The sequence below is a fragment of the Juglans regia genome, chromosome 14 (genome assembly GCF_001411555.2).
Source record: "Juglans regia cultivar Chandler chromosome 14, Walnut 2.0, whole genome shotgun sequence".
In the NCBI taxonomy this organism is placed as follows: Eukaryota; Viridiplantae; Streptophyta; class Magnoliopsida; order Fagales; family Juglandaceae; genus Juglans; species Juglans regia.
In genome coordinates this window covers 4,947,574-4,960,248 of record NC_049914.1, presented here as the reverse complement: position 1 = coordinate 4,960,248, position 12,675 = coordinate 4,947,574, and the positions used below count along the sequence as shown (strand labels likewise).

The 12,675-nt window shown below is 36.0% G+C and overlaps 2 protein-coding genes across 2 annotated transcripts; one reads left to right on the top strand and one right to left on the bottom strand.

Annotated features, from left to right (window-relative positions):
* The first annotated feature begins 2,448 nt into the window (after positions 1-2,448).
* LOC109008499 (F-box protein At3g07870-like) lies at positions 2,449-6,189 on the top strand. The gene is made up of 2 exons (XM_018988603.2): positions 2,449-4,013; positions 5,789-6,189. Exons 1-2 carry the CDS (start codon positions 2,686-2,688, stop codon positions 5,898-5,900), a joined length of 1,440 nt encoding a protein of 479 aa, XP_018844148.1. The 5' UTR covers positions 2,449-2,685; the 3' UTR covers positions 5,901-6,189.
* A 3,647-nt stretch (positions 6,190-9,836) lies between these two features.
* LOC109008500 (cytochrome b561 and DOMON domain-containing protein At3g25290-like) lies at positions 9,837-12,405 on the bottom strand. The gene is made up of 3 exons (XM_018988604.2): positions 11,722-12,405; positions 10,981-11,235; positions 9,837-10,473 (listed from the first exon to the last, which is right to left on the bottom strand). The coding sequence occupies exons 1-3, from the start codon at positions 12,343-12,345 to the stop codon at positions 10,177-10,179; spliced, it is 1,176 nt and encodes a 391-aa protein (XP_018844149.2). The 5' UTR covers positions 12,346-12,405; the 3' UTR covers positions 9,837-10,176.
* Between the last annotated feature and the right edge of the window lie 270 nt (positions 12,406-12,675).

Below are 12,675 nucleotides of genomic sequence, written 5' to 3'. Positions count from 1 at the left end.
CTCCGTTTAGATAGTAAAAATATTTTATCTCATATAGTCTGATCATTATAAATTTTCTAATTTTTTACATAAAATATAATAAACAATTCAATTTTTTTAATTTTTAAAATAATAATAATATTCTAATAATATTTTATTCAATTTTTAACTTTCATTTCAACTTACTATATAAACAGTAACTAAATATTTTGAATTAGAGTAATGCTACGTACAGTCGTGGAATGTGCAAAAGCCATGCAGTCGCTTTGAAAAAAAGTGAAGTCTACTATTAAAAAATTAATTTTTTTCATGTGAGTCTCATATTTATTTACTTTTTTCAAAATAACTGTACGACATTTACACATTCACGACAATAAATACCATTTCAATTTGAATTATACCTACCAATGCGGTACATTTTGAATAACATAATAGGCTAGACAAGGCAAAACAACCAGTGGGGCCGAAGCCGAAGGCGGTGCCCCCCTTGGCACCCCACACCCCCCCGGGCTGGACCTAAGCCCAACCGAGATATATATGTTTTGGGGCCCAAGTCTCTCTTCTCCCTCTCTTTTTTTTTTTCTCTCAACTGTGCTGCCCTCTCAAGACCTCTCTCCCTCTTACAGTCACCACGGCGGCGTAGCCCACATCTTTCTTCTTCTATTCATCCTCCTCCTCGGCTCCTCCTATTCTTCTCAGACCCTATCTCCCTCTCGCAGTTGTTATGGGTTTGCAAAATCCTTTTTACTAGTTTATAATATTTTTTTTTTTCGAATTGTTGTGTATTTATATTTTATTGTAGATTTCTTGTGAATTTGTGTATTATTATGTGGGTTTTCTATTTTCTTTAATTTTATTTTCTGATTATGACAATCATGAGTGGGCGGTGAAGGGGGGCAAACGGACAAAGGGTTATTCCCGCACCCCATCACACATGGGCAGGGGCCTCGCCTCCTAATAAACACTTGTATAAGTTTTCGAAGTGTAAAAGACACTGTTAAAAGAGCTTTTTTACGCAAGTCATCTCAACTCATTTCAAGTTATTTCAAGTTATTTTACTACTATTCATTATTATTTAACAATTTTAACTTATAAATCTCATTATTATTCACAACTCATCTCATTACTATTCACAATCCATCTCAACTCATCTCATTACTATTCACAATCCATCTCAACTCATCTCAACTTATCTCAAGTCATCTTCGAATCCAAACATCTCATAATTAAATAAATACCCACGCATTTATTTTGACTAAGAACGGATAAAAGTGAACTGCCTATTTAATTGATTTTTTTTGGGCTGGTTGGGACATTTTTGGTACTTCAAAATTCATAAATAATAATAATACAGTTTATGAATAGTAGTAAAATAATTTGAATTAAAATATTTTATTAATTTTTTAGAAATTAGAGAAGAAAAAATTGAATAAAAATATTATAAAATTAAAAAATTGTTTGAATATTATTTTTATTTTTAAGTTTGAAAACATTATATTGATTTTTAAAATTTTATGTTTTATTTTTAAGTTTGTAATAGTTGTAATAATTAGATAAAAATTTGAAAATTTGAAATTGAATAATGTCTTATATTTCAATAATATTTAGAAAAAAAATTACAAATTTTTTTGAGAATTTATCATATTATCTAATCACGCAAAAGTATCTAATTCTCTACGCCAATATTATAGGTTTAATAAGAAAGATATACTTAACATTAAATATTTACATAATTCACACAGTTGAGTGATTTAATACACATAAAATTAATTATTAAAGAAAAATAATATCTGTAGTCATAGAATATATAAGTGTCGCATACTCATTTTGAAAAAAATAAATAAATATAATACTCATATGAAAAAATTAATTTTTTAATAGTAAATTTTATTATTGTTTAAAAAGAATATGTTACGCTTGAATAATTCATAACTGTATATAATATTATTTAAAAATAAAATATCATCTAATAATAATAAAGAATTATATTTTATTTTATATAATAGAATGAAAATTGAATGAAAATAAGATGAAAGACTCTAATATTGACATGTCTTCTTGCGGGGAAAGCACTATATTAATAGGAATTCTGAAGTCATTTTTATGTATTATTTGTGCACATTATTAATGTAATTAATTAAAGTAATTATTTTATATTAAAAAAAGATAACGCAGTTAATTACATTAATGAAATGTGTAAAAAATATACCAAAATAATTGTACATAGAATTTTTATATTAATAGATTGTTCATTTGTAAAACTAAGGCATGATTTGGTTACTCATATAAAACTATCTTATTTCATCTAATATTTATAATTTTATTAAATTTTTAATTAAAATAAAATAAAAAATTCAATTTTTTAAATTTAAAAATAAAAATTATATTAAAAAATTATATCATAATAATATTTTAATTAAATTCCGATTTTGACCACACCTCATATTCTAACCAAACGACGCCTAAAATGTTTTTTTTTTTTTTGTTTTTCTGTGTCCGCCTTTTCAATTCCTCCTCCTCCTCCTGCTGGGCGTCCCATGACCAGGAATCGATGCTCCGTTTGTTTTCACGTAAAACGAGAAAAAGCTCTGATAGTCATCTGGTCGATGAACTGCTGGTTACATTTTCTAATCTTTAACCTTCAATAATTTCTCAGAAACCCAACTTTGCGACTCTCCCCAAAACCCCGAATCTCTGTTCCACAATATGACTTTTTTCTTCCAATACCTCACCATCAATCTGCTCTCAAGGAAAAGAAGAAGAAGATCTATCCCTCCCATCTCACAAGTCACAAAAAAATCGTCATCATCTGCGGCAGCAGGGGCATGCACTACCATATTGGACCTTCCAGGCCACATCCTCATCGACATACTCTCAAGGCTACCTCTCGGCTCAGTCTTGTCCTCCAGGTGCGTATGTACAGCTTGGAGCACTTTAGTCTCAGACCCTCTTTTCGCTTCCCTGCACATCGCAAGAGTTCAACCCCTCGAGCTCTTGCTCCGCGCCAATGGCCTCGGCTGTGTTTCCACAGCCCTTCACTTGGTCGATGTTGATTGCATTGTCAAAACCGCTCCACCTCTTGATCTAAACGAGAGGCAGGAGACGAGGCTTAATACCAAAATGTTGCTCCCGATTCCCGAATATAGCATTGAGAGCAGGGGTGTTGATCAAAATGATAGTAGCAGCAGTAATAGTTTCTTGGACCGTGATTATGGTATTGTTAATTCTTGTAATGGGTTGCTCTGTTTGAGCAAATCCATATATAACAATCCTCATATTATATGCAATCCGTTCACGGGTGAGTATGTAAGTATTCCCAATTCTCAAGGGGATGACAGGTTTTGGGGTCCTGTTGTTCCGGGTTTTGGTTATTGTCCGAGAAGTAACAAGTACAAGGTTGTGAGATTGGGATTTCGGCTTGAGAATATGTTTCAGAGTATGGCTGAGGTGTATACGGTTGGAACAGCGTCCTGGAGGAGCATCGGATATGCTCCATTTGATCTTGGTGTATCTTTGTTTGCGACGTATCTGAATGGTGTCATTCATTGGGTAAGTGATGATGAGAAGGGTCCGGTTTTTATCGTGGCTTTTGACTTTGAGGTGGAACAATTCAGTGTGGTTCCGTTGCCTCCTCACTTCGGAGAGACACACAAAGTAAGAGAAAATTTGCACCATATGAATATGGGAGTGTTAGGAGGTTGTCTTTCTGTATGTGATGTCACTTTTGTGGATCATTTTGATATATGGGTGATGAAGAAGTATGGTGACCCAACGTCTTGGACTAAAGAGTATGTTATACAGACACACTCTGGTCACCTCCACCGGCCGTTGAAGGTCCTGGAGAATGAAGATATATTGATGATATGGGATAAGAGGGAATTGGTATTATATAATCCTGTGGAAAGATGTTTTAGATATCTAAGGATTCATGGGGTTCTGTCAGTGTTTGAAGCACTTATTCATGTACCAAGTTTCCTCCCACTTATGGATGCCGTTGTTGGAGATAATCTGAATGTGGAAAACATAAAAACAAGGTACTACAAGTTTGAGTTTAAATTTAAGTTAACAAAAATATTATTTTCTTGGATCGTGCTATCACTACTATGCACTTAATTTGGTACAAACATAGACATTTAAGGGTTTGGGATTCGAATAGCTTTTCTGTGATAACTCTGATTTGATTTTAATACTGTTGCTTAAGCATGCTGCCGGTGCATTGGATTAATGTCATATAATTGATGTGTGATAAAATTTTGCTGTTAGTTAGTTCATGGAATGCTTTGAATCTATTTCCCAAAAAAGGATTCAACTTGCTATGCTGTTGGAAATTCTTTTTCTGTGAGATTGTTGAATTGTGATGATTAAACAGCAAAACAAGTTGTCATTCTGTTAAATTATCCATGTTTAGACCTTTTAAAAAAAATAAATCTTCCATATGCTTAAATTGCAAGTTATATGTCATATGACCTTTTCTTGATTGCCTTCATTGATCTTTTCTTGTTTAGCTATCTTTTTCATGTGTTTGGTTTGGTAACTATAACTCATCAAGTGTAATACATGGAGTGACAAAGTTTTTTCTGATTCAATGATGATTTGTTCTCCGAAAATTCACTGAAATCTTCAAATTTGGGTACTGATGCAAAGTGGGAATACTACACGGGAGGCCAGGAATTTTAGCAGTATTGGGCTTTTGGTCAAGTTTTCTTTCATATTTTATTTGGAGTTGTTGATGTAAACTTGTAGTTGGTGGAGGGACAGGATTGATCTTCTTTTGGTTTCTTTATCATGTGCGGCCTTCATTATACATGATCTTAGCATCTCATACATAAAGCTGGGCCTTTCCCAATTACTGTTTGTTCAGCAAGACTAGTGAGGAATCTTCTAACCACTTGTCATTCAAATTTTCATTTAGTTCCAACCTATTGGTTTGTTTGGGAGTCTCTTAGCATCTTCCATGTTTTCAGAGAGATGTCATTATAGATTGGACTAAGTACTGTAGCAGAAGAGCGATAAAGTTATGGAAATGATATAGTGCAGATTCTTCCATCTAGACTTCTTCCACTACCTGTAAGAAACTGGGGTTGAAATCCAATAAATAGAGTAACTGGGGCTTCTATGAGTCCATTTAAATTTAACAAGAAGTGAAGAAGCTGGCATTAGGCATCACATGGCTTAGATTGCATAAGTTATTGTAGGACTAGGACTCTCACTTAAGAAATGGTTGAAATTTAGAAAGTGTGGCCAGCTGACTAAGCTTCAAACTACTAAAAACTACATGTAAAGCTCCAATAATATAACTAAATCCGAGGTGCACTTGTGGGAAACTCTTTGTCGAGGGCCTGTGCACCCCGGAGGTTAGTTGGGACTGGCCTGAAAACCCGGTGCCAGTTAAAAATAAGAATATAACTAAACCCAAAGAAAGCTGTATGATGTAAAACAATTTCTATAATGCTTTTCCTTATGTTCTATTGTTACAATGATTTATTATCAGGGTAAAGAATTGAAATGAAAGAAATTTGATCTCACTGCATCATCTTGCGGTATATTCCCCCCACTACAACTGATGTTAATGAAGCAAACAGTTTTGGTGGCATTCTGGTGGTATATTATGCAGTGAAAGAGAGAAGAAAAAAAAAAAAGGAAAAAAGAGAAGAAGAAGATAACTAGCTAAAACAAGTAGTGCTGCGGCTGGAATTCATAGCCTTTGAGCAGTTTCTCATAGAAATTTTTGAATCCATTGATAGCTAGAATGTTAAATTGCTTTCGATTCAAACTTATTTTTGGCTGACATTATGTTCCGTTCACTCAGTTCTGAGAATGAATTGTTGGAAGGAGCTGAAACTCTTTTTCTAGTGGAGCAAGGCCAGCCAAGAGCTGAATCACAATCACCTTTACTTTGGGGAGCCAATGATGAAAGGTGATGTGTTAGTTGCAGATGATGAGGTTTGGAGCTGATATTGTCTCTGGTGTGAAGAATATTACTATGTTGAGCTGAATGCTCAGATCTTTGTGTGCGTGCGTACACACATCCGTACACATACTTTGTGTCACTGAGGTTGGCCATTTTTATTTTTTCTTAGCCTGTTCATTCACGCATTACCTATATCATATAGCATTTGAAAAAGCAAAGCTATTTTATATAGCTTCATTATCAGGGTTTCATGTTCATTGAAGGAAAAGAAGGCATGGGCTTTTAGTGTGGTCAAGTAACCATATGCTTCAGCTTTTTCCCCCTTCTACCCTCTGTTTTGAGGAGTCATGCTTGCCTTGGAACCACTTTCGGTGGTAATGAAGGGCCTTTGAATTAGACTTCCATGATCTCTTGCAGGGAATTTTTTTTTTTTTTTTTTCCATCCTGGATTTGTCAGCCTAGTGTTATCAATTGAAAGTAACCTCTTATATCAACCATTTAACTTGAAAATCACATTTGTCGGTGTAATCTAGTATGATAAATTCAGAATAAGCAAGCATCATTTATCTTAGTACAATATACATGGTTTTAGTTTAAATGGTGAAGATGACATTACAAATCTAAATGATAGCCAGGTAAAAAGATACGTCTGCATATAGAGACAAATTTCTTTTATTTTGAGATCAATCAAAGGCCATATCATAACTGTCTCGAACTTTTAGTTGATCACCGAGTTCATGAGTGGTTGATGCATTTTTAGTGCAAGGGGTTTCCTTTCCAAGTAAAAGCAAGCCCGGACCCAGTATTTGTTAAAGAAACTGCTGACTTTCCTTTTCACACTGTGGCGCCATAAATAATTTCAGAAAAGCAAGTAGCAATTGAATTAAATAATTATTGTGGTCCTAATTCTGCACTTGTTTTTATTACTACACACGGCATCTTTATCAAGAAAAGCTGATCAAAGAAATATTCTAGGATTTGCATCTCCAGAGTTAATTAGAAATCTTATAATCACGAGGAGATATAGAGTGTTGAGATAATGAAAATTTGCAAAGAAAATATTTGTATTTTTTTTTTAATGGTGTGGAACCTCATCCTGGTACATCCTTTGGATCTATTTTCTGGAGAGCAAATCTTGAATACACGACTCCACTTTTCACAAACTGTATGTAAGGTAATTGAATATGGGTGTTGGTATTCTAGCTCATTCAAAAGGGCTACAAGTATTATCATCCGAAAACAAATAGAAGACTTGTGTACCACCAAGGCTAGGGGATTGTTCTTCCCTCCCTTACCCAAGGTCATAGGTTTGAAAAGACTTGCATTAGTAAAACTTGTGAATAAAAGTATTGGAAGTCATTGCATGCTGGCATCTTGGTGGGGTTGCGGTGATGGGCTGTTCCATCCGGGGGTAGCCATGGTTCAAACTGAACATACTGCAGTGAGTGGGGCCCTTATGATCATGCCAACGGGGGAAGCTACACTGGCTGCCCCTCCCCACTCTTTCTAGGAAAAAATAAATACAAGACTTGTGTTCACAATGTATCACTTTTTCTGAAAATTTTTCTAATATATATATATATATTTTTTCTCTCTAATGATTGTACTACTCTTTCCAATCTATCCGGATTAGGGTTAAACCTAAGGCTTCTGAGTTTACCAAATGATTTGTATTTTGTACTTGAAAAAAACCCGAGCTGTTGATGCTTCCATTTGAATTTGAACTACTTAAATCATCACCCTTCGATAAAGGTATTGGGGAAAAAAATACCTAAAAGAGCTCAACCAGAGCTGAGGATTGAACCGTTTCTCATGGGGTCCAGTTTTATGTAATCATCACAGCATCATGGTGACGTGGTCCATCATAGACCCCACCTTTCAATTTTCGTCGATCATGTTTATTAGCTTTCGAATGCAATATCTATTATACCCTATCAATTTCAAGTGAAAAAATAAAAAATAATATTTTCAAGAAGGAAATATTATGTAAATAATAAATTGGTGATATAATAAAATTTAATCTATAATAATAAAAAAATTACGAGTCTAGTCCCCAGTCTTTTGACTAATGCTTCGTGCCAACCTAGTGAAGTTGTTGCCTACTCTGACTGAACTTTCTTTCCAAATAGCAAATAGGAATGAGGTCACATGCTGATCTTTTCAAAATACACTCATTGCAGAGGCAAGGGGCCGTGTCCCGTGGGCTACGTGTGGGTCAGAGGTCATCATCAAAATATCCCTTTAACGAAAGCAAAATCGAATTGCTTTTAAGTAATCTTTCTCTCTCTTTTCTTTTATCTTTTTCTATTTTTCAAAAGGAAAAAAAAAAAAAAAAATTCTAATCTTCCACAAAGTTGGTTATGCCACACCAACTTAAGGAATCCCACCTACTTTTCACCTGTCCAGTGTCAGTCACATAACAATAACACCCTCCTGCTTTTTCTAGTTCTAACTTATTTGATTTTTTTTTTTCTTTGAAAAAAGTTCTGACCAACAACGTGTAATGATAAGCTCTTCAATATAGTTAGTTTCTAAAGAGCATTGCTATTCATAAGCCCATACACCACACACCAAAATTTTTTTATTTTTTTTAAATTTTTTTAAAGTCTTTTTTGGTTTTATTATTTTTAAAATAATTGAATTATTCTACTCATAATCTATATACTACACATTTGGTAAGAGAATAAAATTAAAAAAATTATAAAAATAGTGGTGTATGGTGTATGAGGCTTAGGAATAGAATTTTTCGTTTCTAAAATGCATCAATTTGAGGGTGGGAGTATCAAACTCCTCTTAGAGCATTGATGGTTTTTTGATTGACCCCGTAGAGTTATGAGTACCATTAACCTACTGATAAAAAGAAACGAAAAATTTTACTTATCATCCATTACATCGTACACTAACATATGATTTGTTATTTTTATCTTTCTATTTAAATATTAAAAAAAAAAAATCTTCTACCATTTCTTCACCCCTAATCATAGTAACGTTTTGTTTGTGGGAAGACAGGCTAACAAGAATTCTTCAAAGCGGGAGGGCATCTCCTTCCCAGTATTGGGGGAGAAGCCTGTGTATGGAATTCCATAAAGAAAGCAATGGGCTATAGAAAACAACAGAAGTATGGAGAATAATAAAAGTGAAAGCAAAGTCTGTGGGGTCAAAGAACAGTGCACAGGGAGGGCCCGGAGGGGACCTCTCTTTAGGACACTACAATAAAATAAAAATGAATTGCCTTTTTTCTTTAGGATTCCTGGACAAAGCTCCTCTAGCCAATCCACTTTGGACGCTTCATTGGCTCGGACAAGACTCAAGAAATTTCCCACCAACAAGTTGACATGTTGTACAAGTATCTGCTCCTGCAGGCTGTCCTCATCATGGTTTATATAATAAATTTGGTAGAATATGTAAAATGAGCGATTAGACATGTAAATGCAACATGAGATGTCCCATTATGGAAGTCTTTATCACAATAAGATGTCTAGCTCTACTGTTTTTGACACAATGCATTAGGAGTGAAGAGGACCATCAATAGTCGGAACCAAAAATGGGTGAAAGCTCTTTATGATATAGTTGTCAATTACTTGTAGAGCTTTAGCTGGAAAAATATGCCAGGGCTTTTAGGAGCTAAAACGACCAGTCATTCCATCAGGAGTGGAGAAGCAGGCGGTAAGGACTAGGACAGAGAACCAAATCTTAATTACAGGTTTTGTGGTGTGGTTATCTGTAGAGATGAATAACTCTGGATGAAATTGACCAGAAACCACATCATCTGCCATATGAGCTTAAGAAACAGTACATATGGTTGCCAGAAATCATCACTTGCCAACCGAAGTTATGTTGATTATACAACACGACCAGGGATTGGTTCCTATTGTAAAAGATAGCAAGCAAAACCCTTTTTCAGTAACCTGATAAAGATAAGTTCGATGTAGAAATTCTAGAGAACTGAACAAAAAATATTTAAATAGAAAATCGTGAACAAATGATTCTCTTCAAATATTTTGTCAATAGGCACAAATCCTAGAAAGTTTCATCAACCTAACCACTGAAACACAGCAGACATACATACTTGCGAAAGATTGAACAATCTTTGTGTGTAATAATAGATAATCATCCTACGGAACAAGCCATTATACACAAGCCAAACAAGAGTTTGGAAGAGAAATAGAAGGGATGACATAGATAAACCTCGTGATGTCTTGAGCAAGAAGACAAGGACATTACAAAATCAGTATCTGGCATGAGAGATCGGCACCAGATGCATTTTGACCCTAAAAGTAAAGCAACTATTGTCTGCCTTGTCCATTGTTGAATCCGTCATAGGGCTTGGTGGACTTACTGGACTTCCTCCTCAAAACTACAATCCAAGTAATTGCTTCCAACAACAAGGCAATCGCGCCCAATACAATGATCACAACTATGTAAGCTGATTTCCATTTCTTTGCAGGTTGCAAGATGTCATAACCTTTGAAAATATTGAGGATGCCAAGGATGAGTATAGCGTATCCAATACCGTGGTGGTAGATATTCCAATATAACCGGTACTTGTGGTCCTTCTTTGGCCTTAAAAATAGAGCAAAAATCTGTAGAAGGCCCAACAAGGAGGTTCCATCAGAAGAAAACTAGTCATCAGAGCAAGTTGCCAAATTATACAAATTCCACTATTTGAAGCCCGCAAGATGAATAAACAAACAAAGACAAAATTAAACAACCCTGCTCAGTGCACGACAAAATTCCAAACATCGAGTAATTCCAAACTTCCATTCAATTACAAATATATTTGTACCAAACAACAAACAACCATAATCGATGATAACTCTTTGAGCTCAAACAGAGGATAAGTGGGGAATGGCCATGAGTCTAAGTTCCATGCTATGGAGTTTACCTAATTTCTCAGCGTTAATTTGAGCATTTCGAATCTTCAGTATCCGAAAGCTCAACTGAGACCTTTTGTGCTAATCTCTCAGATAAGAGCTTCAGTTTAATACATAAAGAAACAAAAATCGATGCGGGCAACGTTGTTTGATCAAAATCAGCTATTAACAGATGGCAAAAGATACCACGTTTGCACTTGTTGTGAAATGACATACCTGCACCGTCGCGAGGCAAAAGACGGCGATTCCGATATTGCGGTGACCGGTGTGTTGGATCCCCTGCGACTCACTTCCAAGCTTAAGACCGGTCCCCCAGCCAGCCACCCCAATTGCATAAGCAGATACTTGGCAGAAAACATGAAGATAAAACCATGCGGGTTCCGCAGACTCAAAAGTCCTCAGGTACCTCGCAATAATAGCTCCAGTTGGAAACAGAATGCCCCAACTCACGACATTCAGTACTCCATGAATCTGACACCCAAGAAAATCCAAATCAAATTCAACAATTTGTCAAAAACCCACAGAATATATTAACCGAAATAGAGCAAATGTTATGGTAAGCTAATTTGCTCAGATTTCCCGTAGAAAATTTTAAGAGACCAAAACAAGAGTTTTGTACTTGTTCGAGCTTTAGTCAAACGACTTCCCCCAAGATTTTATGATCTGATAAAAAAAAAAATGAATACTTGAAGCTGAATTTTCTCTATAGAAAGAATTTCTGCAAATTAAAGATACTTTACTGTTATCCTTAAGGTTTTCCTTAAAGGACAAAAAAAGAAGAGGACTTCCAGTAAAAAATCTTCTCCGACAAACTATCCTGAAAATTTTGCAGCTTTTCGTACCCAGAACCCACTCACACAGAATTCACAGTTTCCAAACGAACAAAAATCGGTTTCCATAACGACCAAAATGATTAAAACTAGCAGAGGAAAGAAACCAAAGGAATAACAAACCCACATTTTTCTTCTTGGTCCTAGAGTCCGTTCCAGAGGGAGTGGCAGTCTGTTCCCCCACCAAACTAAGGGTGGACTTGGCGTTCAAGTTCGCTGGCTGCATGTCATGCTTGTCCGGAACACCACCCGTGACGGATGGCCCCACCTGCCAGACCTGGTTAATGGTCTGGGGGTTACTGGGAACCTTCACTTTGGCGAAGAGCCTCATGACGCTGCCGGAGGATTCGGCACTCAGGTCCCAAACATTAAAGGAGATCTTGGACTCCGTGATGGGCCCGATCTCGCTTATGTTGTAGGTCTTGACGATCATGGCGCCGTTGTCGGATTTGAAAGCAAGGAGGGTCTGTGAGCCCTTCATGGTCAACCCAGTTGGGTTGATGGCCCAAGCGATCCATCCTTCAGATTTGGAAGGAGGGGCGATGAAGGCTATGGAGAGAGTGGAGTTGGACTGGTTGTAGGTCCAGTGGAGGTAGGAAGAAAGTGTGGGGAGGTCCAGGCACTGCTTGTAGAGGCCATTGTTGGTGAAGGTCTGGGAATTACAAGTAAGAGAGTGAACAGGAGAGATTACTAGCAGAGCCCAGAGAGTAAGAACCAGAAAATCCGAAGCAGAGGATGGAGGAGACGCCATTGATGCTCTTGCGCGTGAGAGAGGAGAGAGTAAAGTGAGAGCCAAAGGTGATATAATTAAAGGGAAGAGGCGCTATTGCGCAGAATTTGTAGATTTATTTTTCCTTAACAAATTATTGAGCGACACGTGTCTTATCTGTTTTCTCGCGTCTACAATGGTCTAGCCTTAAGATTTCAACTCGTTTTCGGCTGTATTTACGAATTTTCCAAAAATGCATTATTCAGAATTTATTTCCATAATTATTATGCCAATACAGTTGTTAATGTATGTGATATATATTTTTTTTCCTGCGTATATTATGGTAATGACGTAATATTTTAGATCACATGT

Bases quoted from the DNA above. Each gene is read 5' to 3' on its own strand.
- LOC109008499 (XM_018988603.2), top strand. From the start codon at position 2,686: ATGACTTTTTTCTTCCAATACCTCACCATCAATCTGCTCTCAAGGAAA. The intron at 4,014-5,788 runs GTACTACAAGTT...CCGTTCACTCAG, and splicing joins GTGGAAAACATAAAAACAAG to TTCTGAGAATGAATTGTTGG.
- LOC109008500 (XM_018988604.2), bottom strand. From the start codon at position 12,345: ATGGCGTCTCCTCCATCCTCTGCTTCGGATTTTCTGGTTCTTACTCTC. The intron at 11,236-11,721 runs GTGGGTTTGTTA...CTTGGGTGTCAG, and splicing joins CTAGGACCAAGAAGAAAAAT to ATTCATGGAGTACTGAATGT. The intron at 10,474-10,980 runs GTATGTCATTTC...GGCCTTCTACAG, and splicing joins TTTGCCTCGCGACGGTGCAG to ATTTTTGCTCTATTTTTAAG.